The sequence below is a fragment of the Clarias gariepinus genome, chromosome 27, assembly GCF_024256425.1.
Source record: "Clarias gariepinus isolate MV-2021 ecotype Netherlands chromosome 27, CGAR_prim_01v2, whole genome shotgun sequence".
Taxonomy (NCBI): Eukaryota; Metazoa; Chordata; class Actinopteri; order Siluriformes; family Clariidae; genus Clarias; species Clarias gariepinus.
In genome coordinates this window covers 3,182,718-3,206,815 of record NC_071126.1, presented here as the reverse complement: position 1 = coordinate 3,206,815, position 24,098 = coordinate 3,182,718, and the positions used below count along the sequence as shown (strand labels likewise).

General features: G+C 39.4%; 1 protein-coding gene across 1 annotated transcript; it reads right to left on the bottom strand.

The window, feature by feature from the left end:
* Positions 1-2,145: 2,145 nt before the first annotated feature.
* Positions 2,146-20,659, bottom strand: LOC128514623 (leucine-rich repeat-containing protein 52). The gene is made up of 2 exons (XM_053488416.1): positions 19,996-20,659; positions 2,146-2,516 (listed from the first exon to the last, which is right to left on the bottom strand). The coding sequence occupies exons 1-2, from the start codon at positions 20,642-20,644 to the stop codon at positions 2,200-2,202; spliced, it is 966 nt and encodes a 321-aa protein (XP_053344391.1). The 5' UTR covers positions 20,645-20,659; the 3' UTR covers positions 2,146-2,199.
* Between the last annotated feature and the right edge of the window lie 3,439 nt (positions 20,660-24,098).

The window sequence follows — 24,098 nt, the reverse complement described above, 5'->3', positions numbered from 1 at the left end:
TTTTATATTTTCCTTCAAAGCAGGAGGAAATATAAAACAGCACTGAGAATAATGGTCTTTTGCCCCAACCACTAGCATGCATTTTGCTTGGAAATGTGTTTTGGTTTTCACACAAGCAAGCTACAAGTGTCTCACATCGCTCCTAGTGTTCATGTAGTGACTGCCTGTGTTGAAATCTGATATAATACTAGCCACAAAGTTGAACGTATAAATGTTAAACGCATGAAAATTTGGGTAACATTCATTCATTTGTCATTCATTCATTCTGTTTGACACACCAGTTCATCCCAGGGCAAAGTGCAAATGCACACTTTGATACATACGTTTACACCTAGGGGTGATTTATGTTGCATGCAACTTACATCAGAAGTTGAAAGAAATATTTTTGATCTCGATGCGAAAGTGGGGAAAAACAACCCAGAGACGCCTACTTATTTTTAACTCTCCCTCTCTTGCTCTCTCTTTCTTCTTAGTAACAAGCTATGGAGTTAGCTGTGATGTGTCATGCATATTTTCTTCCTCAAACCAGCAAACCGAGCAGTCAATCTTAAAAAATACGTCTGATTGTTGATCTAAAGCAAGTGATTAGACATACAAAATAATATAGTTTTTTTTTTTTGCCATTGCTCTATTTTTGCTGTGCATGCTTTGAGCAGCATTTGTTGTCATATTATGCCACAACTCTGGGTTGGGGGCGTGGGGGGTGGTGGTGTGTGTTAAAGATTATACGTTACGACCTTCAATCGAATGCAGCATAAGATTCTCCTAAAATGAGAAACTCAACACAGACTGTAACCTGAGCTAAGGATCAAACTGGGAGCTGTGAGGCAGCAACGCTACCCACTGCCCCTGGCATGCCACCAGGAAAATTCACAAAGATTAAATTTCCTTGTTTATTTTGTCCTAACACAAACATCTGTACTCAACCGTAAAATAACCAGTGTGAACATAGCTTAAGGCAGAGTCTTGCCAAAGCCACAGAATCTCTTATTGCATACACATACTGTACAGACACACACACTATTGCCATCAGGGTCACCTATGCAGGAATGTCCATGCAGCACTGGTTTCCTCGTGTATAAGGCTAAGGGTATAGTGCATACTGGCTTAGTTTGTCCTGACTGATCCAGTCAACCATTTAGCAGACTGATCAATCCCCCATAAACCCCCAAACCCCCCACCCCACCCCCATCCTAATTCTCCAGCAGGTTAGTTTTACAGCTTAGTGGACCCCCCCTTCTAGATGAGTCATTCATATCAGCCCTCACTCCCTCCCTCCCTCCCTCGACTCACTGACCTGACAGAGGGACAGTCGGCCTGCTCTGATTCACTCATCCCATCTCATTAAATCACCCTCTAAGCAAAAAAGTGTGTAGGAGAGAGTGAATGTATAAGAGCATTATTAACGTGTCATTAATTTAGTCCAGGTGTCAATGAGCATTGACCTGTTTACGTTGTGACCCTTTTTCTTAGGCAAGTCCAAAAACGAACACTGCTAGATTTGATCATTCATATTTTCTCATCTGTTTTGCCTGTTTTTTTTTTTCTTCTTTGTTTGTTTTAGTTAAAGGTAATTTAATTTCATGTTTGACTGCTTTGTATCATATACAAGCAATGCCGGGGCATTCATGTCAAAACAAATGAAAATGTTAGAAATGATGTAAAGGTCATTGACCAGAAATCTAGTGTGCATGCCGATCATGTCATTTTTATCATTCTTTTTATAATTTATTTTGGAATGCTTTTTAGAAATGGATTGAAAATGCAGACGTGGCACAAAAAAAAAAGTGGGGACTGGGTCTCATTTTCTGTCTTACCGCTTAAGCTTTTCCTATTGATCCAGGATAGGACCTGTTCAAGCCCCTTACTGCTCTGTGATCATGGTTATATGCACACGTGCACACAGTGTCCAGGATTGAGTCTATTATTACTACTTATACCTCCACAGATCCAAAGGCTCTATAACTATTTGGACTGGGTGTGAACCCAATATGATCCTTTGGGAAACTTTTTTCCAGAGCAACCACTCTGACATTCACAAAGTGCTCTAAAGTCACCTCTTTCAATAAAAATGCCATACTCCATTTGGTTAATACATGGTCAGTATCCTGTCCATACCCGTCTCGCTTATTAACCCTCCTGTTATGTCTCATTAGGGGGTTTGTGGTGATCACTGTTGTCTTCATCCAACCCCCCTGATCACACCTGCATGCTGGGCTTGCTTAGATCCCCGTTGCCATGGTTGCTTGAGTTGCGGATGGGTACGTGATCGTCATCCTCGCCATCCACCTCTTCGCTCCTTTTCTTGCTGTAGCGCTCATAGAGCACCATAAGCACGCCCATGACCCAGGCTGAAACAGTGCCTGCTGTGAAAATGACGAAGCCAATGGCAACAAAGAACAGGTAGTCCCAGTAGCCCAGGCCCTGGTGACATTCAGAGCGAAGCTGCATGCCCACCTCAGCAAGGCGACGGCCGCGCATCTCCACAGGACTCTGGCACACCGTTTGACCTTCATCTATGAAAGAGTAATAAACAAAATGTCAAATTTTGAGCTTGAAAAAAGATGCTTATGCTAAAATGTGTCAATTAAATAAGTTGTGCAATTTTGGATATACAAATACATATAAATATGCACAGACATCTTCAGAAAATGTGCTACAACTGTTGCATTCCATATATCAAGCTACTTCGAACCAGAGACAACGTCAGAAGGGTTACCCTTATCAGTGCCACAGGCTAATCCCTTCCATGCCATGCCACATCAATGCAGTAATTCGTGCTAAAGGACCATGTATTGGGTGCAGAAATAAACACACTTTTCAGGACATTTCTGTATTGTCATTGTTTATTATTCATCTTTGGAAATAATCAAATATTTTCAGACGCACAGTATATTTTCATTTATATAATCATTTTTTTTTATACCACTTGTCCTGTACAAGTGGGATTCTATCCAGAAGGTCTATGGGGGACAAAGGTGGGTAATCCTGGACAGGGTGGCAATCCATTGCGGGACACACACATACACACAAACACTAAGGGCAATTTGGGAACACCCATCATGCCTTTGGACTGTGTGAGGAAACTGGAGTACCTGAAGGAAACCCACCAAACCCAGGGAGAACATGCAAACTCCACTCACAGACCTGAGGCAGGAATCGAACCTGGATGTGCAAAGCCACAGTGCAAACAACTGTTTTATGTAAAATTAAAAAAACTATATTTAAAATAAAAAAACTATATTTAATATATTTTAAACTATATATTTAAACTATTTTTTAAAACTCCACAAATGTACAAGAACTTACACGAATTTTTTTAAGTCTTAAAACTGGAAGGCAAGTTCAGTATATAACATTAGTCTCAATGTGACAAATACTTATATTCACTTTTTAAACTAAAATCTCTGCTTTCTATAAATAAATAAAAAGAGCAGTTTAAATAATGAGACAATGTTGCTTAACTGTTTTGTAAGCATAAAAAAGCTTCATGCTTTTCTCATCCTGCCAGATGTGACTGCTTCTAAACAGATTATAGAGTGTATTTGCCTTTTAATATATTTTTTGTTTGTTTGTTTGGTTGTTTTTTTCCCCCCTTTTCTTCCCTACACTTACCAACACATGCACACTTATATACATGCGCACCCATCCAAGTATAAACTAAATCCCTGTGCCCCTGCCCTGGAGGGGGATACAGGTCAGTAACCATCATCCCTATCTCTGAGCCAGAGCGCAACCCAGCAGTATCCTGTCAGCTCTACATTGTACTTTGACAGAAAGATCTAGCACACGTGGGCACACACACACACACACACACACACACACATACACATTAATATGTCATTTTCTTTTCCTCTGTTTTCCTCATCGACATTAATGGATGATCTGTTTTGGGGATGACAGGGCCATCTCCTTGATGCATTACTATAATAAATTGTGCTAATCAAATGACACTGACTTTACAATAAGCCATAAAGAAATGAAAGAAAGAGGGAGAAACATTGCCAGGGAGAAAGAAAGATATGGCTGATGAATAATCTATGGGTCACACTGTCTGGCCGGGCACCCTAGGATCTGAGGTAAGACTGTTATATGGGAATCATGTCTGAGGCTTTCTGCAACCTGCCACTGCAGCAAATCGAACACAGTTTCCAAACACAGTTCTGATATTGAATTTTAATGTAATCTAAAAATAGATTGGACAAATCTGCAGCGCTGAGGGCTAGTCAAGCTCTGGTGGAGGCTCAGGCTGCATTACACAATAACATGGACGCATACCTTGAGCATAATTATTACACTGTAATATATTTTTTTTATAAGGGAATGTGTTTACACATGCGATTTTGCCTAAAGTGAGTTAAGCTATGTGTTAAGCTTAAAGTGATGTTCACTATGAGGTACCTGATAGTGCACTTTCAATGAGGAATGTGTGTTTGTTACAATTAAATTTAAAATCAAAAGATCAAAAAAATGAATATAAAGTCAGTAAAGATGTCAGTTTTTAATTTCATACTATTTAATACCATCAGGATGACACTTTTAGTTGCAGACCACCCAAACTGTAGGAACATATCTTAAAGGACTTAACACTTAATATTTGTTTGCATATCTCTTATTTGCAGTAACTACATCAAGCTGAGAAGCACTGACATCACCAAACTGTTGGATCCGTCCTCTGTAATGCTTTTCCATAATTGTACCACAGCTTACATTAATACATTCAGGGGGTTTCTCCTTTTAGTCTCTTCTTCAGGGGGTGAACTGCTCACCTGCTCAGTTGTATTAAGGTCTACTTGGCAAGTCTAAAACCATGCTACATAATGATTAGACTGTCAGGCAGAATGTTTCTGTAGAAATTCATTCTGTTGCTACCATCATCAGATCCTTCATCAAAAAAAGATTAGTGACCTTGTTCCCAAAGCAGCCATGCAAGTCCCATTCATAACACCACCTTTATATTGCTTGAACAATGAGATTTTGGGTATGTTTTGGATGTTTAGGACCAGATCCTTCTTTTCCATCACTTTGATGGAGGTTAATCTTGTTTCTAGAACTTTTATGATGTAATTCTTTGAATTGTGATACTTTCATCTTATTGATGACATTTACGGTTGTATTGGGTATTTCTATAAGCTAACAGCTCTCCCAATGATTCTGCCATCTGATGCTCTTGTTTTCTTTGTCTGACCTGTTTAGTGTGGGGTTGGATGCATTAGTTTGCCGAGGTATCACTGTAATTGCTCTGAATGTCCCTCTCCTCTCTGCTTTAAAATGACTTGATTTCCTGCTATAGAAAAACTCTGGTCTTCATGTTGGTTTATCCTTTTTAAAAACAGATGCGGTTTTTACTTCATTCCAAGCTATTAACTGTTTCAACAATGAATTTATGAACACCTTTCATCTGTATAGGTTAGTGACACAGAGCAGTCACTTTTAGAGATCACAAAATGTTTTTTTAGGTTTTCTTTAATATTACTATAAAATGACAAAGGTTTAAGCCCAAGCACTTCACAGATTATGAATGGTGTAAATTCACTCCATTTATTCTGTGCCAGTATCAAGGATTTGAATGCACATTTTTACACTGGTGAGGCTTCAGATAATAGGACTGCAAGCCTACCTGAGCTATATAAGCCAAGATTTGGGGATGAATCGTGTATGTCGGATATATGTGTGGTAATAGCTCTGGCAGTAAGATTATTTCTCACTAGTGGGAGGTTCGACATCACTGAGCCCAGAAATATGGGAGGAAGCAGACACAAAGAGATTGGGAGATCACTGAAGGTGACCCCTAACAACAACTTGATCAGTCAGGGTCTCTAACACCCTCCTACCACCCCTATCTTTTTTTTTTTTTTTTACCACAAAAACAACAACAACAACAACAATAACAATAATAATAATAATAATAATAATACATAGAGATTCTAACAGGCTAGTTTTCCATCTCTGGTCTGACTCTTGGCTACCATATGACTCTGTCAAATGGTTTTATGACCAATTAACTACATTGGCAATATACTATATATTGGCAGTATAGTCTTTAATAAAGCAACTCTTACAAGGCTTTTTACCTTTATATTTTACTAGCCCAATATTATCAAAAACCTGATCTCGAAACGAAGGTGCAACGTAAAGTGCTTTTCAGTGCACTACACGCACACACACATGCAGGATTCAACAAGCTTCAAGTGTTTCATCTGCATCTCTCTCTCTCTCTCTCTCTCACACAAACAAACATACAAGCACACACTACACTCAACAACTAACACACCATGTAGTTCCTGAGGACACAATACAACCAAAAGGAACACGATGATATAATGTGATGTTGCACGTCATACTATTAGAAAGCAGTCCGCATCACATGCAGCAATTAAGGAACTTAGACAATACTTCAAATAGAATTTACGCTCAAGTTCCCACAAGCAGTCGGACTACCGCAGATGCGATATTTTCTGTCACTACTATTCTATTTGTAGTTATGAAGTATCTTAAAAGAAAAAGGTTTTAAATGTAATTTTAAATTAGAAACTGATATTAAAATGAACACTGTACAAAAGTTCACTGATTCATTTGGACGCATACAAACATGGTTCAGATAGGAAAAAAAAAAATACACGGTGGTTAAAACATGATGTTTCCACTCCTTACATTTCCGGATTCTGGGTTGTGTAGATATCAGCACATGTCCTGATGCAAATCCATGAACTTGGATAAAAGGTGAACCTATCATAGCATGATATCCCGCTTGGGTTCTTTAGCAGCTGAAATTAAGAATTCACAGTGTGGGGTTGCTTCCGGCTATGCTGGCATTAATTTCGACATTATTGCCAACACTCCTGTGAGGTATGCCACTTTAAATTGTCCAGTCAGCTTTACCTGTGCACTCCTCAGAGTTGTGAAAACTGTGTGAGAGAACTATCACCATATAAGAAAACCCTACTTATAATTATTTCCTTACGCACACATAAAATTCCTATTTTGGCTCGTGTTTTCAGGTAAACAGCATATTTTTTGCAACAGCAAGCTTTACACTGCGTCAATGCGGAATTAAAACCCTTTATTTAAAACTACTGTGTGTAGGATTGTTTTATTAAAAATGGAAAAAAATAAAGGTGTGCAATAAGATGTTCCAGCGGTGCTGAGTCATCCTAAGAATGGTGTAATAATAAATCACACTCAGCGACGTGTCAAGGTATTATGTCTGTCATAAAATGGCGGGTCGTTCCTCTCCCTTCCGTTTTTTTTTCCCTGACACTGTCTCCTCTCAGGCTTGTTTATTGGCGAACTAAATATATCTGTACATTAGGATTTGGCTAAAGCTGCTCTGTGGTATTATCTATAGTGAGAGATAATCGGCTGAGAGAGTATTGTAAATACATGAGAGAGCGAGAGAACGCAGTGAGAAGTGATTGTTATATGCATCTAATAGTCTTGGAGCTTCAGGCTAAACCACTACATTGAGTTTATATACATCATATTCTAAGAATAAAGTTGTAATATGTTGAGGGAAAAAGTGGAAATATTATGAGGGATAAAAAGTTGCAATATTGAGAACATTATGACAAAAGGTATAAATCAATAGCCTTGATTGTGACCACAGCCTGTGATTCCTTTAACAAAAGATTTCTTTCAAGTTCATATGGGTTATATGGTTATTTCTATTAAATGAACACAATTTCCTGCACAGCCATTTCATAGTTCTACTAATAATAACTACTGATGTGCCAGAAGATTAATATTTTTTTATTTGTAAATTATTTCAGCCTGATTTATGCTTCTGTGTCTATGCATAAACCGTTGTTTATGGAATAAAATCACTTTAAAAAATAATCGTGCGTAAAAAAAAAAAAAAAAGATTTGTGTGTAATTCTGTCTTTTGTCTGAGTTGGATTCCAAAATCTACGAATATTTTTGACAGTGATCTTATTCCATAGCATAGAAAAAGAAGCCGGAAGGGTATGGCGTAGGATGCACAGCAACATAAGACCTATGGTGTAGACTTGATGCAGAAGCATGAAACACCCTTAAGTCTGCATGGCAGATCAGCAGTTTGCACGGTTGCTTCACACCTCCACTTTGAATCTTGCCTTCGGTCTGTGTGCATGGAGTTTGCCTGTCCTTGCTGTGCTTTGTGGGTTTTCGCCTAAAGGCCTAAGGTTTCCTCATACACTACAAATATACAGTATGTTTTGTAGGTCGACTGGCATTTCCAAATTGCTTGTTGTGTATAAACAGATGTGTGCTTGTACAGTACCCTGCACTGTGCTGGCAATGTATCCAGGGTGTCCCCCACCTTATGCCAAGTTTCCTAGGATAGGCTCCAGACCCCCCATGACCAGGCAAGTATAAGTGGTCTAAGAAATGAATAACTAAGATTGCACTATTCTGGCACGGTATTATAACTTTTAACAAGTTAAAGTACTGTGACTCGTTGTCTTATAATATTTGGACTTTTGCTTTCTACTTCACGCATGAACAACAATAGCCATATAAATACTTTGTACATGGATTTTTGGCATTTTGGTCCATCTACGTGTTATCCGAACCCAAACCCTGGAGGTTCAAGGCAACAGAGCTAACCACCATAAATGAATGTAAACTAATAACTATTTTACAGTACATTATATGTCTATAATATAGCATTAAGCTACAGGAGTCGCAGTGTCCCACTGTGAATGGCCAAAAGAAGAGGAAAGTACGGTTATGGTCCCATATTTCTTTTACCACTCTTTAGTTGACATATGGCAGCACGGTCACCTTGCACCTGCAGGGTCCAGATTTGATTCCCCTTCGGGTCTGTATTATGGGGTTTGCGTGTTCTTCCCATGTTTGTGGGTATCCTCTGGGCCGATTAAGCTAACTGCCATTTTTAAATTGCCCATAATAAGCATGTGAGTGTGTTTGCGCCCTTTGATGGATTGGCACCTTGTGCAAGGTTGTACTCTACATAATGCCCTAAGTCTCCTGAGGTATGCTACAGGCCCCACATGACCCTGTCTACAGGATAAAGCAGTACAAACTATGAGTGAGTGAGTGAGCTAACATGGGTCTCAGAGCTCCCCAAAGTGTGTGATAATGATCTAGATCAAATACCCCTCAGATAATGGACTTTTTCATACCCCAAGTTTGCTTCTCTCCCAAATGTACCATTTTAGTGTCTATGTGAGTAAATAAGCCATTGTTGAGCCATACGCTGCAAGAGAACAGAGACCCTACTGAATTTAAAATATGAATGTTATAAAATTTTGCATATAAGGTGATGTTTAAACAAAACGTGGAGCAGTTGTGCAGCTTTAAATTAAAGTACAATGCAAATAATATATTTTATTTCTAAAGCATGACTGTAAAAAATGCTTGCCAGACATTCTGACTGCAGCCCCAATAAACACTAAATAAACTAAATTCGTCCCTCAAAACCACAACTATTAACATTTCTAACGTGCTCCTTATTTGTGGCCAGTACAATTATAGCTAATCCAGCTGGAATGGGTTAGAGGCTGTGTTACTCACTGCTAGAGTGTAACCATATTGAGTTGTAAATGGCTCATTATGTATAAACCTGATATTCTTCATGCTCTTAACAGAGCTGGGCACACAGTATCTCCTTATTAGAAACACATGCACACAGAGCCAGACAGTCACAACAAGCAAGAAAACAAAGCAAGCGCAGTCTACTTCATCCATCGTCCTTCATCCCAAGAACACAGTCCACAGATGGCTCGCTGTCTAAGAAAAGCTCAGCACTACGTCATATCTGACAGATTACTCTCTTTTCTCTTTCTTCTTCTTTTTTTTTTATTCCTACATCACAGCACCTGCTACTAGAATATTCTAACATCTGACATCAAATCCTAATTATCCTGCAAACCACGTGCTGCTGTAGCGCATCAATGACCACATTAGAATTTTTGGTTGCTGGTAGTTTCTTTTCGCACAGAATCTTGTCCCGATATGGGTTTTGAAGCACTGACATACTTATATAATCCCACCTGGGCTTTTTGGTGGATTTCCACATGACTCACATGAGTAAAAGCTAGTGGTCTAGTGGTTTAGTGGTGTTGGGCAACATTCCATTTAAACACACTTCTCAAGCTAAAACATTATGACAAGGAATATAACAGAACAAAAAAAAAGCACTGCAGTCTCATACCTTTCTTCGATTACTTGGAACAATAAATCTTTCTAACAAATTAAACTACACCTTTGTGCATTGCAGCTGTTTAAAACACTGGTGCAAGCAGAAATGTTAAATTACTCTTGGTGTAAATAGGGTAATCAACCTTCTAAATGAGTCTTTTCCCATTCAGCTCAAAATATCTGTAAACCCAAGAGTGTATAAGTGACAAATGATTTAGAAAGCTGTTGTGTTTTCCGAATAGTGTGCATACACACAAAGAAAGAGAGAGAGAGAGTAAAGTAGCCTAGGGGCTTGTATCAATACCGCTGAGTTGGCGGTAAAGTGACTGCTCCATCACCTCCGTTAATGAACACGAGTGCAGCTCTGCAGCAACCACCTCAAAGCATTTACCACACATGTCCTCTTAGGTAAAGTTTTCCGCAAGTTTTCATCTATGGATCCATAGGATAATTATTTATTTTGTTACCTATGTCTGTTTGCGTTTTCACCCCTTCCAGAAACAGATGCTTAGAGGAGCCTAAAAGATTATGCATGTGTAATGCATGGAGGCTTTACTACAACTCCTTGTAAATATCAGATATCTGTTTTAAAGTAATCCTTATTGAGTATAATTAAGGCAATTTAAAACTTTAACTAAGGGCATAAGGCATAGCAGAGTGGCGCAGTTACTGTGTTTATGTTCTTCAGACTTTCTCCAGTTACCATCTCTCCAAATCATGGCACTACTATGCAAAATTGCCCATAGATGTGACAATGCATTCCACACAGTGTGTGTGCGTGTGTGTGTGTGTGTGTGTGTGTGTGTATGCTGCGAATGATTGACATCCCATCTGTGGGTGTGCTCCTGCTTCGCATCCACAAGCCTTACTTTAAATCATTTGCCAGGATTAAGCAATATTCAAAGATGAATAAATAAATGAATAGGTATATGAATGAAGGTGTGCACCTGTCCATAATAAATCACCTTTCACATCCTAATAAAAAGATGAGAGCGTTGACTCTTTCTCATATCGTTTATTACCAAGCTATTCATTATTTTTCATATAAAAAATCCAAAATGTCCGAAATACAAAATATGAAATCCACATGCTGCAGACATAAAGAGTTGAAAGGAGATGAAAGATTTCTAGATCACAATTTTGGAGTAGTTATATACTGTGGATAACCCTAAGCCGCACACAAGGGCTGGCATGTGTACAAGACGGGAAGACGAAAGGTAAAATAATGGCTTTATGATGACAGGATGCTCATATGGTCACCTTGCGGCTTTGTTTAAGGTCTCTTCCTGCATGTGCATCTAAACTATAAAGTGAGGACGAGTGAAATAAAACACAAATAATTTTTTTGCCAATTTTGAGATGCATTATTTGCCTTTAACAGCCCCATGTATCCATTTATCTTATCATTATTTATACAAATCATTCTCTCTCTCTCTCTCTCTCTCTCTCTCTCTCTCTGTCTTTCTCACTCTGCCCCTAATTTTAGCTGTTAACCCTCAGGGCTATGATGAAACAGTGGGGCCACCAGCCTCCCTCTGAAGTCCCTAATTATGTAATTTCATATGTTCATTTTTAAGAAGGTAGGGATTTCAGAGTTGGGAGACTTATGCCTTACTTCCTCTCTGCATAACAATGAGGATAAAATGGGAGACAGACAGCAGCACAGCAGAGAGAATTACTGCACAGGGCTTTTACGCTGAGCTCAGCTTGCTATGGGGAACTCGTCTATGCAGTGTCTCACCCTCCGCAATTCATTTCAGTGTTTTACTGTATTCTCTGTATTTTCTGGCAGATTTACTATAGGGGTGGCATGTGGCAGCTGCTACCTCCTCCACTTCCATAGCCCTTAAAACGTGGCATATTTCATTAAAAAATAAATGCATATATGTAATGATATTTTTTGTCGTGATATGGAAATGTAAGAAAAATTTAATGCATTAGTTTTCTGTCTAGCTAATGTTTTATTAAGAATTTCTAAGATGAAATTATCAGGCAGTATCAGTATCAGGCAAATGATACTGTAGAAGCTTAAAGGTATGAACTAAAAACATGCTTCAAATCGTTTTTTTTTTCTGGCAGAGAGTGAGCACAGAATAATTTTCTAAATCCTAACTCCCCTCCAAGCACAAATAATCGATTTTCAGTTTTACAGTGAACCTGCGCTGATTCAATTGGAAAACTACCTGCGACAAGCTGAGTAAACACAAAATACAGTTAAGTCATCATTTTATTTCCGGAAGGAAAAGGCTTATGAACATCTAAGATGCTTTTTTGATTAAGAGTTGCTGTAAACTCCAGTTACTCAACTCAGACCTGTCTAGTGTTAAAAAGTTACTGGCCCCTTTCAATCAGCCATCTATCCAGTCTTTTTTTTTTAATACTGGCTTTCCTGCACAACGTCAGGGCACAAGGTGGATGACACCTAGGATGTGGTGCCAAACCATTGCAGGGTACAAGCACACAACATGCCAAATGGCCAAAACAGCCAGAAACACCAATTATCCCACACTGCAAGTGTTTAGATTGTGGGGAAGACCACAAAGTCCATCCAAACTCACCAGGGGTGAGAGTCAAACCTCCAAGACTTTAGGACAAGACCTAAAGACAAGAGCAAAAGCAAGTTCACCTCCTAAAGGATCAATAAATCATTTGTGGATGAATTGAAGCATTTTTCAATTCATCTGATTTGTGTTTCCTCATGTTCTCCTTACTTTACATTGCATTGTGTACAAAGATTCTAAATCACTGAGTGTGACAAATGTGCAAAAGTATTGGAAATGGCACTGAATCTAATTAGGCCATCATGGGACATGCAGGAAATATGTTGATGTAAGAAGTCTGCTGAACTCCTTTGAGCACCTTTTGCCCTGAGTTCATGGGAATGGCTTCAGGCCTCCTGTGACCATATACAGTATAGCTGGTATGGAAAATGGATGGATGGCTGGGCGGCTGATTGAAAGCCTGAGGGGATGGAAACTTTTTCACACTGGGTAACATTAGGCACATCTGGGGGTCTACAGTAACTAAAATAATTAAAAAGCATCTCAGAATGCACAGGACATCAAAGGGTATAGTGGTTGGGCTACAACAGAAGAAGACAATGTCAGGGTCCTCTGGCGTCAGCCATGAACAGAAATCTGAGGCTACACTGGGCATAAGTAAAACTGTACTGTATAGTTGAAGATTTTGGAAAAAATATTATATTAGTTCAATTTAATTAAATTAGATCTGTATAGCACATTTAATAATCGTTTCTGTGACAAAGAGGCTTTACAGAATAAAAAAAAATGGAAATAAATTAGAAAAATGTAATCAACCTGTCTGACACCAACATCCTTACCATGTTTAACGCCACTAAGACCACATTTTCCCCTATTCTGATGCTTCAACATTAACTGAAAGTCATAATCAGAACGATTTTATAAATTGCGATGGTGTAACATTCATGTAGTTAATGGATAACTACATGAACGTGCAGGTGTATAGGTGTCCCTTATGAAGTAATCCGTAAATGAATATTCTGTAAAACACACTTTAATTGATTTCACGCGACTGAACTTAAGGACTGTGCCGGTGTGTGTTATTGCATGCTAATCCGCTGGCTGTCCCCTAATGCGTTTCACACACCACCATTAGAATAGCAGCACATTGTTCTATTCAAATGGCCCGTGATAAAGTGACCTTGCTTGGACCGTTTCTCTCCTCTTGTGTCCTCCTAAATAATGAATTGCCACCAACACTCCTCCAAAGAGAACGTTCAATCCCAAGGTTAGGGAATAAAACCGGAGGTCATGTAATTAAAATTAAGAAACATGAAAAAGCTATCACAAATGTGTCACAGAGTTAAAGGACTTTTATTGTACTGAGGGCCAAAATGTGCTATATCTTAATGTTCGGGGCTGATGACAAGCAAAGTTATTACTACACAGATTAGGCTTGCTCTCTGTCTGGTGACCTTCGTCTGGGTCTGCAGGCTATGAGCTGTTGCAGATTACACTCGGGTTATTACCAACCACGCCACAGCATCTGAGATGCCCCAGACTGCAGTGATGAATGACTTTGTAATATTGAATCAAACTCTATTGCATTAAACAAATACCAAGGCTAAGACGTGTGTGCAGCCCCCAGATAGGGCTTTCTTACTGGAAAACTGAAATAGGTCTATTTGCAAGATATTTGTTTGAATTTTTGATTCTTACACAATCATGCTCTCTTTGTCCAAATACCAATTATGGGTTCCTGAGTTGGCTGGCAACTACATGCTTTGAGGCTCTCCCTGTCTTCATGAATATTCAACCGCAGCCCTGTGTCCACCTGCTTTTTGGCTCTATGCCTAGAAGCTCCATGCCATACTACTGCCCACCCATAGTGAGTAAACGTACATAGGGCGAGCAGCAGAGACATGGAGTACAGTTACAGAACAAGAGCAATGTCATAGTTTGGCTGTAACTCTGTTTTCATCTATTTATGTCTCTCATTCTTACAGTCTTTTCCTTTTTGAACAGTGGTTTGCCAGAGGGCACAATACTCAACACTCAACACTTAAGATTCTCTTTACTTTAGATTCTACATACACACACATAAACACGCAAAACACATATTCTTACACATACACTCACTCACTGTCTTTACAGCTTATTCTGTATACAGGGTCGTGGGGGGCCTGGAGCCTATCCCAGATTTAAGGCATGAGGCGTGGTATACCCTGGACAGTTTATCAGTCCAACAATCCATCGCAGGGCACACACACACTCATTCACACATTACAGGCAATTTGGCAAAGACAATTAGCCTAATCCGAATGTCTTTGGACTGTGGGAGGTCAAATTTGAAATTAAATAAGGAAATATTTAAGCAGCCTTTGACTGGATGATTAGTGAGGTGATTAATATATTTTAACCCTAACTGATGCACCTCATTTCTTAAACAAACCTGTCAGATAATGTATCCTGTAATCATTTAAAATATATTACTATGCTTCAGAAGGGTCAAATTATTGCTCTGGATCAAGAAAAGAAAACAAATAATTGCTGACATTGTTAGAATTGGGTTGAAAATTGTCCAAGACATTATTAAAACCTGAAAGGATAGTGGTCAACCTAACAGAAAACAAAATGTGTTCGGAAAAATGACCACAATCAGAAATCAATTAAAAGCTTGGTGAAATAGCATTGTAAAAATCGACAGCAGAAAGCACAGAAAAAAACAGTCAAAGTATTTCCACACATACAATGTGACAACAATTCACAAGATTAGGACTTGTGAACCACTTGTTATCGAGACTAATTAGAAAGAAAATTCTTCATTTTGCTAGGGAGCAAAGATTTTAAGTAATTAAAAAGTTATTGTGATCTTGATCCAAACTCATCTTGATCCAGAATGAGTCCAGACTGACCCTTTTCTAGAGCAATGGGCATAACAAGGTAAGAAGGGAAGCCCATGTAGTCATGCACCTATTGTACATAGTGGCCACTGCACAAGTATCTGGAAGTGTTGTTATAATCTAGGGTTGCTTCAGTCAGTCAGGTCTAGCAATATTATGTGACAATAAAATAAAGTCAGCTGACAACCTGAAATTACTGAATGTACAACCAGGTTATTACATCTATAGTGTTTTTCTTCATTGATGGCACATGAATATTCCTGAATGCAAATTGTGACAGTGTGGTTCTGGCCACAACATGATGCCCTCCATACAAAGACAATTTATATGATATTTAACCAGATAACTGTGTTTCAAGATAAGCTCTGTATTCCACACTTTAATTTTGGTAACAGATACAATCAATGTAGGTAAGACAGCCATCAAACATGTGAAACCTGACCATCACACACACATGTTCTCAACATCCCATTTCAGATTTTGTGGCCTTTTTGCTATTATAATAACCTCCAGATGTCTGGAAGGGATATGTACTAATATTTCAATAAAATGTAGGAAATTCTAATTAGTGTTGTAGCAGAAATGCAATAATACATTTTTAAGGTGTAATCGGGGCAATCGGGTAAATATCTCCAAGACTTATATTATATATATATTATTTTATATCAGTCCTGTTATTCCAAGTGGATTTATTTGTAATGAATGTCTTGCTGATGTCTTAAAGTAATTTTAATGCAGTAATGAGTTCTGTGACCTGCTGACTCTATCTGCATTAACTGATAAGCTGTTGACTCAAGCTGACAGATGACATGCTTTTTAGATTTGAGTGTCTGTCAGTCTGTCTGAGGATGTGTATACAGCAATAAATGGACTTGACGGATGAAGAGTAATCGGGTTCAGCTTAGAAATGAAATGGAGTGAAACCTTTTGGGTGCAACTAGATTCTCCAGTGTCTGTCAATGTGAATAGAATATTCTGACAAGTACTCCAGTTTGGTGGGGTCTAAAGTTTGTTTGGCAGTGCAACATTTATAGCCTGAAAATTAACTAGACAATAAATCATTCAGGAGTAACTTATTACAACATTTTTGTGATTTGATGTCCTAAATTTGCAGTCACACCTCACTCTTACAGATAGTGACTCATCTGAAAGAACATGAGGGGGAAAGACAAAATGGAAGCTCTCGACTCCAGTACCTCAGCAACAATTCAACAGGATATCTCTAAAACAAGGGGCATAAAATGATTGTCCAAAGCACAATTTATTTGATTTTCTCTGTAATCGTCTTGCATTTGCCTGTCAGTATCGAGTGTTTTAAAGAAATAAGACTTTAAATGAAACCCATGAATATAATCCTATAACTTTAAACAAAGATTCATGAATCCTTATTTCTACATATTCCAAAAGGACACTGAAAGGTTGTTTTTAATGATCTCATCACAAGGCAGAGGCTGTCCTTTAAATCAAACTTCATTAACCAGAGCATCTGGAGCACCCATATGACTCCCCCCATCCGCTCTGTATGCACCAGCAATGAAGCTTTCACCGCATCAGAGGTCATGAGACACATCATGTTTGGATTAGAATGCATACCTGCACCTCGACAAGCAGCAAAGCAAACAAAAAACACCTTGAGCCATTTGTCTTTGGGTGGATGGCTGGTTTAACTTTGTAGACTATAGCATATTAAGGACTGGTCAAAGGTAAAAACTTTAAATGTCACCACCCCCAGAAATGGTAAAAATTTGGGAATAACAGGAAAAGCTTAGAAACAGCTATGAAAGAATGGGATTTTTATGTTGCTGCATTCATGCATTAAAGAGAGCTATAAAGAGAATGAAACTAAAAAGTGATGGATGCCTCACCCTACCTCACCTCACATCTTTTCCTTAATTTCCCCATGAATTCACATATAATGTAGATCGTAGTTAATATTAGACCAGCATGTTGGTGTGTGTAAGACGTCATTATCTAGAGGACAACCAGACCACATTTGTCCTCTATCCTCATGTTATTCCTAAATTTGTCAGCATGTGCGCACGCACACACACACATACCACTTTTACACAGTTTATATGTAAATCTGAAGGCATAACTTTCTAATTCCAAAATGCTAAAAAAATAAAAGTGGGTGTATCCTGGAAAAAGACAAAATAACCAAAAAAACAAGAAGTCAATGACATAACTGACAGGTCAGAGGCGACTAGAACTGACAAGGAATATTTATATCCCATTCAATTTCAGCACATTTGCCTATTAATATCCTGATATACACTATTTCACCATTTAGTTTATTCAAGATCATGCACAAACAATTGTACACCAAATATCATGTTGCTGTGAATTATTTTTACATTCTTTATATTCTTCATATTTGAAAACTTTTTTTTATATTTGAAAGCAAATTTCTTTGTTTTTGTTTAGTGATTTCTTTTCTACATTCTACAACAATACTGTACTGGGAATTTCAAAACCATGAAATAACACATATAGAAATTAGGTAATTGTGTAACAAAAACAACAGTCAGTTGTTATTTTAAGACACGGAGGTCAGCTTTTCTGGAATATTTCTTCCACAAACTGTATTGTCAGGTGCATTTGCAAAACCCATCAAGCACCATGATGAAACTGTCTCTAATGAACACCTTTCCAGGAAGGCAAGACCAAAACTTACCTCTGCTGCAGAGGTTTCTTAGTTCAAAGAAGCCGAACAAGTGTTTATGATTATGTTGAAAGTTGAAGACATACTGTCCAGTAATTTAAGCTTCTTTTGTTGCAATTTATCTATACAACATCAGAAGTAAGAATATACACACACATGCAAGCACTTGCACATACACACACAGTTTTGGGGCCAGAATAAATGAAAGAGGAGTTATTATTGCTTTAGTGGGATGGTGCAGTAGTTGAGGTCTGATTGGATTACATAATAGAAGAGAAATTACACTCTTCATATCCACTTAAAAATGATATAATTAGACCACAACTCCCCTCAGACACAGGAACACCAAAACGTCAGATTAGCTAATCATGAGAGAGAGAGAGAGAGAGAGAGAGAGAGAGAGATATCTGTGGAATAGACAATATGAACTATTCTTTGACCGAACAACAGAGTAGGCAGATATGGTGATAAATGCATAACTAAACACTACAGATCACTCAAACCATATCTGCAAAATCACATGATTGCATAGCTTATCGTTTTTATTAATTTATGATGTATTCATCTGTCATTGAATTACCAAGGTCTTTGTAACTTAATTCAGTGTACATCTGTGTGAAGCGATCATACTGTTCTAATACAGATCTGTAAACGTTAAGTAAACTTTGCCATATGGAGTAAAAGTTGGCATGGTATCTCTCTCTCTCTTTCTTTCTCTCTCTCTTTCTCTCCCTCTTCTTCCTCACACGACATCAAGCTGCAATTGAGCAACACTTGGAAACAAACAAAAAAAAATGGTTGGTCCCTTTAATGTTCTGTGTACTGTAACTGTTGATATGAGGTTTCTGCAAGATCACAGAAAATGAGTGCCTATCCTCAACCCTCCTGACCACTGAGAGTGACACTCGATAACAAATTAGTGATCTGATTAATGCGATAAATTGATCTGGGTGTGATAAGTCTGACAAGAAGCCAGTGCCTCTCTCAACCCTAATAAGATTTCATTAGCTGATCTCACTTTCCTTGCAGTTTTACACAAACACACACACAAAGGAAAATGACTTAACTGGTTGAGATTTACATGGCTGACTTAAATAACCTAGACACACAGCTAACCCCCATGAATTAATACAGTGTTTTTGTATAATGTTAATAATAATAGATTTGTACGCCACAGTTGGATGCCTGCATGGTCTGATGGGTTAAAGGGTAGACATGTGTCATTTCAGAGTTGCAGAATGTAGTTAAGGACATAGCTCAAGTATAGTGCCCTCCAAAGAGCATGCATTTGGGCTTAAAATTAATTATATCATGATACACTTATCAGTATTGTGAATATTTTGATTTTCCATATTAATGGGACTGGGGCTCAGGCTGGGACTTAACAAGCTTGTTCCTTATTCATTCATTGTAATTCTAATAGTAATTATAAGAATAGTTATAATAATAGTGATTATTATGTACTTGGCCTATCATACCTTATTTATTGTAATATACCGTTTGTATCGAATCCCATAGCATGTTTGTGGACGACGCTCTGGTAACCTATTATGATTGTATTATAACATAATGTCAGCAAAAGTATTGTATTATGAAGCAAAGAATTTTACTATTAGTGCCTAATAAGTGCTTTAATAAGTACTGTAATTCAAAAACGTAAGGCGTGTTGGAGCGCACAGACCACACTGTTAAGGAAATGTAAGTTTAGTTATAGAAAAGTACTTTCTGGAGGTGTCCTAAGTACGTGTAAACCAGAGTGGAGTGAGACTGAAGTGTACAGACGCACCAGACCGCGTGCATCGCTCACCTTGAAACTTAAAGCCCTCGATGTGCACCCACAGGCAGAGGTCTTCAGTGTCGCAGTCGCAGCGCCACGGGTTTCCGCTGAGACCGAGCGCGCGCAAAGCGGGAAGCGCCACCAGCGTGCTCACGTTCAGCGTGGTCAAGTTGTTGCGGCTCACGTCGAGCACCTGCAGCGCGCCGTTTTCAACGAACGCGTCCGCGTGCATCTCGGACAAGCCCGGGTTGTCTGTGAGGCGCAACATGACGAGGCTGGCGAGCGCGCCGAACGTGCGGTCCTCGATGCGCGCCAGCGTGTTGAACGACAGGTCTAAATAGGCGAGCTTGCGCAGGTTGCCAAACGTCGACTCTGAGATCTCGGTCAGTGTGTTATTGCTGCAGTCCAAATACACCAGGTCGGACAGGTAGTTTAGTTGCAGCGGCGGCAGCTCGCTGATGCGGTTGTCGCTCAGGATGAGCTGGCGCGTAGCGAGCGGCAGGTCCACGGGGAAGACACTCAGCCTCTGACCGGCGCACTGCACCACCAGCTGCTCGTCGCACACGCAGCGCTCCGGGCAGCCGGCGCTCAGTGCCGGAGAGGGCGCCGCGCCCGCCGCCACCATCAGCAGGAAGGCGAGCCGCAGGCACTGAACGCTGGCCTCGGCCAAAACACGCATGATAACGTCGGCCGCCTCATCAAGCGCGTGTGCCCGAGCGCACGCGCATCCTTCATGGAGCCCGCGAAGAGACCGAGAGCACTTTGGGGATTTTCACAAGAAGTACTTTGTGTATCTCGCTACCAGTGTTCACATAAGTCCCCGATGTGCAGCATCAGATGTTTACCTGTCTGGTGCGCGCACAAGTCCGTTAATTCCTTAAGTGATGCCGAGCAATGTGGTCCGTGTTTGATAAATACTTCAAAGTGAGCTGGAGTCCGCCCTCACTGCGATGCAACGCAATCAGAGGTTTCCCCGAAATGTCTCCTGCCTCTGTATCTTTGTGCCTTTTGTTTCAGCGTCGGATGGATATCCCCAGAGGAGCTCGTGTAGACGGCCACAGGTAAATCGCTCTGAAGTTGCGACTTGCCTCCTCTCTGCAGCTGTGTGTGTGTGTGCGCGCGCGCGCGCTTGTGTGTGTGTTTGTGGGGGCGCGGTAATGGGGGGCATGAAAAGGAAAGACCTGGCAAATGCACTCTCAGCGTCAAGACCGTATCTCTTTTGTTCCCTGCCTGACTGTTCGTCTGTCTGCGCACTTGGGACACCAGATCGACAGTCATCCAGATCGTAGAACCCAGTTGTTGCCGACTGTGGCGCATTCAGGTGTTGGTGACATGCGTTTCTTCAGTCCAGACAGAAGTCCACGTGACACAAGACAAGGGGCAGCGCGAGAAAAATTTGAGTTTCATTCACCTTTATCCTGAACGACAGAGTCCTGCTGTGGAGGTGCAGGGATCCACAAAGGTTCTCTCTATAATTTCACTCAGCAGCACGTGTGTCTGTCTGTCATCGAGGAACAGAGTGTGTGCTATCATATCAGTCACTGACGCTGGAAAAAGAGAACAATAGAGAGAAAGGGAGAGCGAGAAAGAGAGATAGAAATGTACTCTATTATCTGGTAACCAATCTAATTTATACCTCCCCTCCCATCTCTTATGGACCTCCACACAAATTTGTTTTGCATTGTACAACAGGTTGGTGCATTTGTTTGTTATATAACAGACAAAATAGTGCAATCATAAGAATATTCATACAAGATAATAATAGCTGTCAAGTTGCATGGGAAAGCCAAAGAGAAAGCCTTTGTGGCACTAAGTCTCAGCTCTACAATAAAACGTTGCAACCCCTTAATGGGAGCAGCTGAAAGAACACCAATAACAGACATATTGACCAGGTTAATTCTTTTAAACAAAAGGTCAGATATTCCTAAACCATTATTACCTCTATTGGACTATGTTTTCTGATGAGACTTTAAATTGATCTAAAATGGACTATTACACTTGGAACAAACATATGCTGTCTTTTTCTGCTCAATCAGACACCATCATTAAAGGAACATACCACATATAAAAAAAAATGAAATTAATTTAAATGTTTCTAAAAATGGACCTGTTGTTTTTTTGTATTGTAGAAAAAATTAATTGGTGTGTTTAATATTTTTAGAGCCTAGTGTAGCTATGTGAGATGTGTGATGTTCATAAAGTAATATACACTTAAATATCTTAACCCTTTCTGTCTTTCGGGCCTGTCTGGTTCATCGTGGTGCCCCACTTCTGGTTGGAGTTCTAATCACCTAGAGGCCTTTGGTTCTCTGCTGAAGATGGCCCTGTGTGGTCTGCTTGGGATGTGTTTAGTGACTGGGGATGGCCGCTTCACCCTGAGGATGGTCTTAGACTCAGCTGATACAGACAGTTTTACTCTGTTGACCTGTGACTGGATTTGCTCAGTAGTTTATGAACATTTTTGTACATGTTTTGGAGCTTCCAATAAAATAAGTGGACTTCTTATTAACTTAAACACTTCCCCTGTTTTACTGAACTTTCAGTCTCCTAACACACAGTATGACTGGAGATTAGTCCCTGCTATCTGATATTACATAAATGAGGATGCATTTCCTGTTGAGTCTGGTTCCTCTTAAGGTTTTTTTCTATTGCCATTTCAGAAAGTTTTTCTTTACCACCGTCGCCCTTGGCCTCAATTTTTTTTTATTGTTAAAGGTGCTAATAAATACATTTGAATACAATTTAATTGAATCCAATATCTCAGTGTCATTTCAGTACTGTGTATGACTGTGTATGTGACAATAAAATTTGAATAAAAAAATTGTTTTTTTGACTGAAAACCAATTCCAAATTGTCTTTAAGAAGTCAAATATGTCAAGCTGATACTGCACAATTACTAGACATTTAAAGGCAGAAAAGCTTAAATTAATGTCAGCATTAAATAAATGAAACAGTGCTTATAGGGTCAGTGGTTTCGGACAGTTCACATATTAGCCGGTCAGTGCATTCATGGCAGCCCTGGCAGCAGATGGGTGGTATTCTCTGATCGATGTCAGTATACAGCATACTATTGAGCTCGTTAGTGTAACTTTCATCCTTGGGTAGATGCCAAGGGCTCAGCTTGCAGATGGAAGGGTGTCAGGTGAGGGTGAGGAGAGAATCTTCATTATTATTTAATACAGGGGTCACCTGTCAGGGGACTTGTTGCACTGCCTGGAACAGGGTGTCTTTCCACAGAAAGAGAGACAGGGTGGTTTCTAAGTGGTAAGTCGAAGATGATCAACCTAAATAATGATCCTCATAGTAAAACCTTACAAAGTACACAATATCAATGATCAGAGAGCTAAATCCTATTAGATTTCTTTCAGAGAATAATGCAATATATGGTCATAATGCCAGTCATCCCAGTGTTGTGTCTGAGCAGATCAAGTGCAACCTGGATTTATATCCAACATTAGAAACCTTGTGCCTACTCAGAAGTGTTTTCCTGAGGACTCTGCTGCATCACTGAGATCAATGGTGCACGGTTCTGCATAAACAGCTCACAAATAATCTCTGAAAATGACAGCAGATACTTCGCCCTGGGTTTTAAGTACATCCTGACTGGGTCAGGAATGGAGCTTATCGTTTACAGCCTGCACCCTTACTGCTGTGCTCTGGTTGGATTTTATGTTTTAAAGATGTGTCATTTTTTGTAATCTTGCAAGCCGGTATATTTTTATACCTTAAACTTCTTTCTTACCTTGAACTTTTAGGTATGTCAGTGGGAGTGTCTTATTCTGCAAATATTATCTAGATGTTTAATCAGGTGTCCTTCAAAAACTGAGATATCTTGTATATTATTATGCAAATGAAACAACAGACAGCTAAGTAGATTGCAGCCTTCAAGATTATGAAGCTTGTGCTCAGAAAAGTGGAAAAAGGATTTTAGATTCTTATTAAGTCTGTGACTCCGACTATCATTTTTTGTACTAAGGTCAGCGTAGCATACAATAATTTATATTTGGATAGATGATGGTTTTTCATTCCCTGATACACGGAATCCACAATGATTGAGAAACACTCTATTACCCCAAGAAGGACAATCTGGGTTCTAGTTAAATTATTTTGGAGCTACAAGGCTGCAACGTCTT

Excerpts from the sequence above, each read along its gene's own strand:
- LOC128514623 (XM_053488416.1), bottom strand. The coding sequence starts at position 20,644 with ATGCGTGTTTTGGCCGAGGCCAGCGTTCAGTGCCTGCGGCTCGCCTTC. Across the intron at positions 2,517-19,995 it reads CGAGGGCTTTAAGTTTCAAG|ATGAAGGTCAAACGGTGTGC; the intron begins GTGAGCGATGCA and ends ACTCTTTCATAG.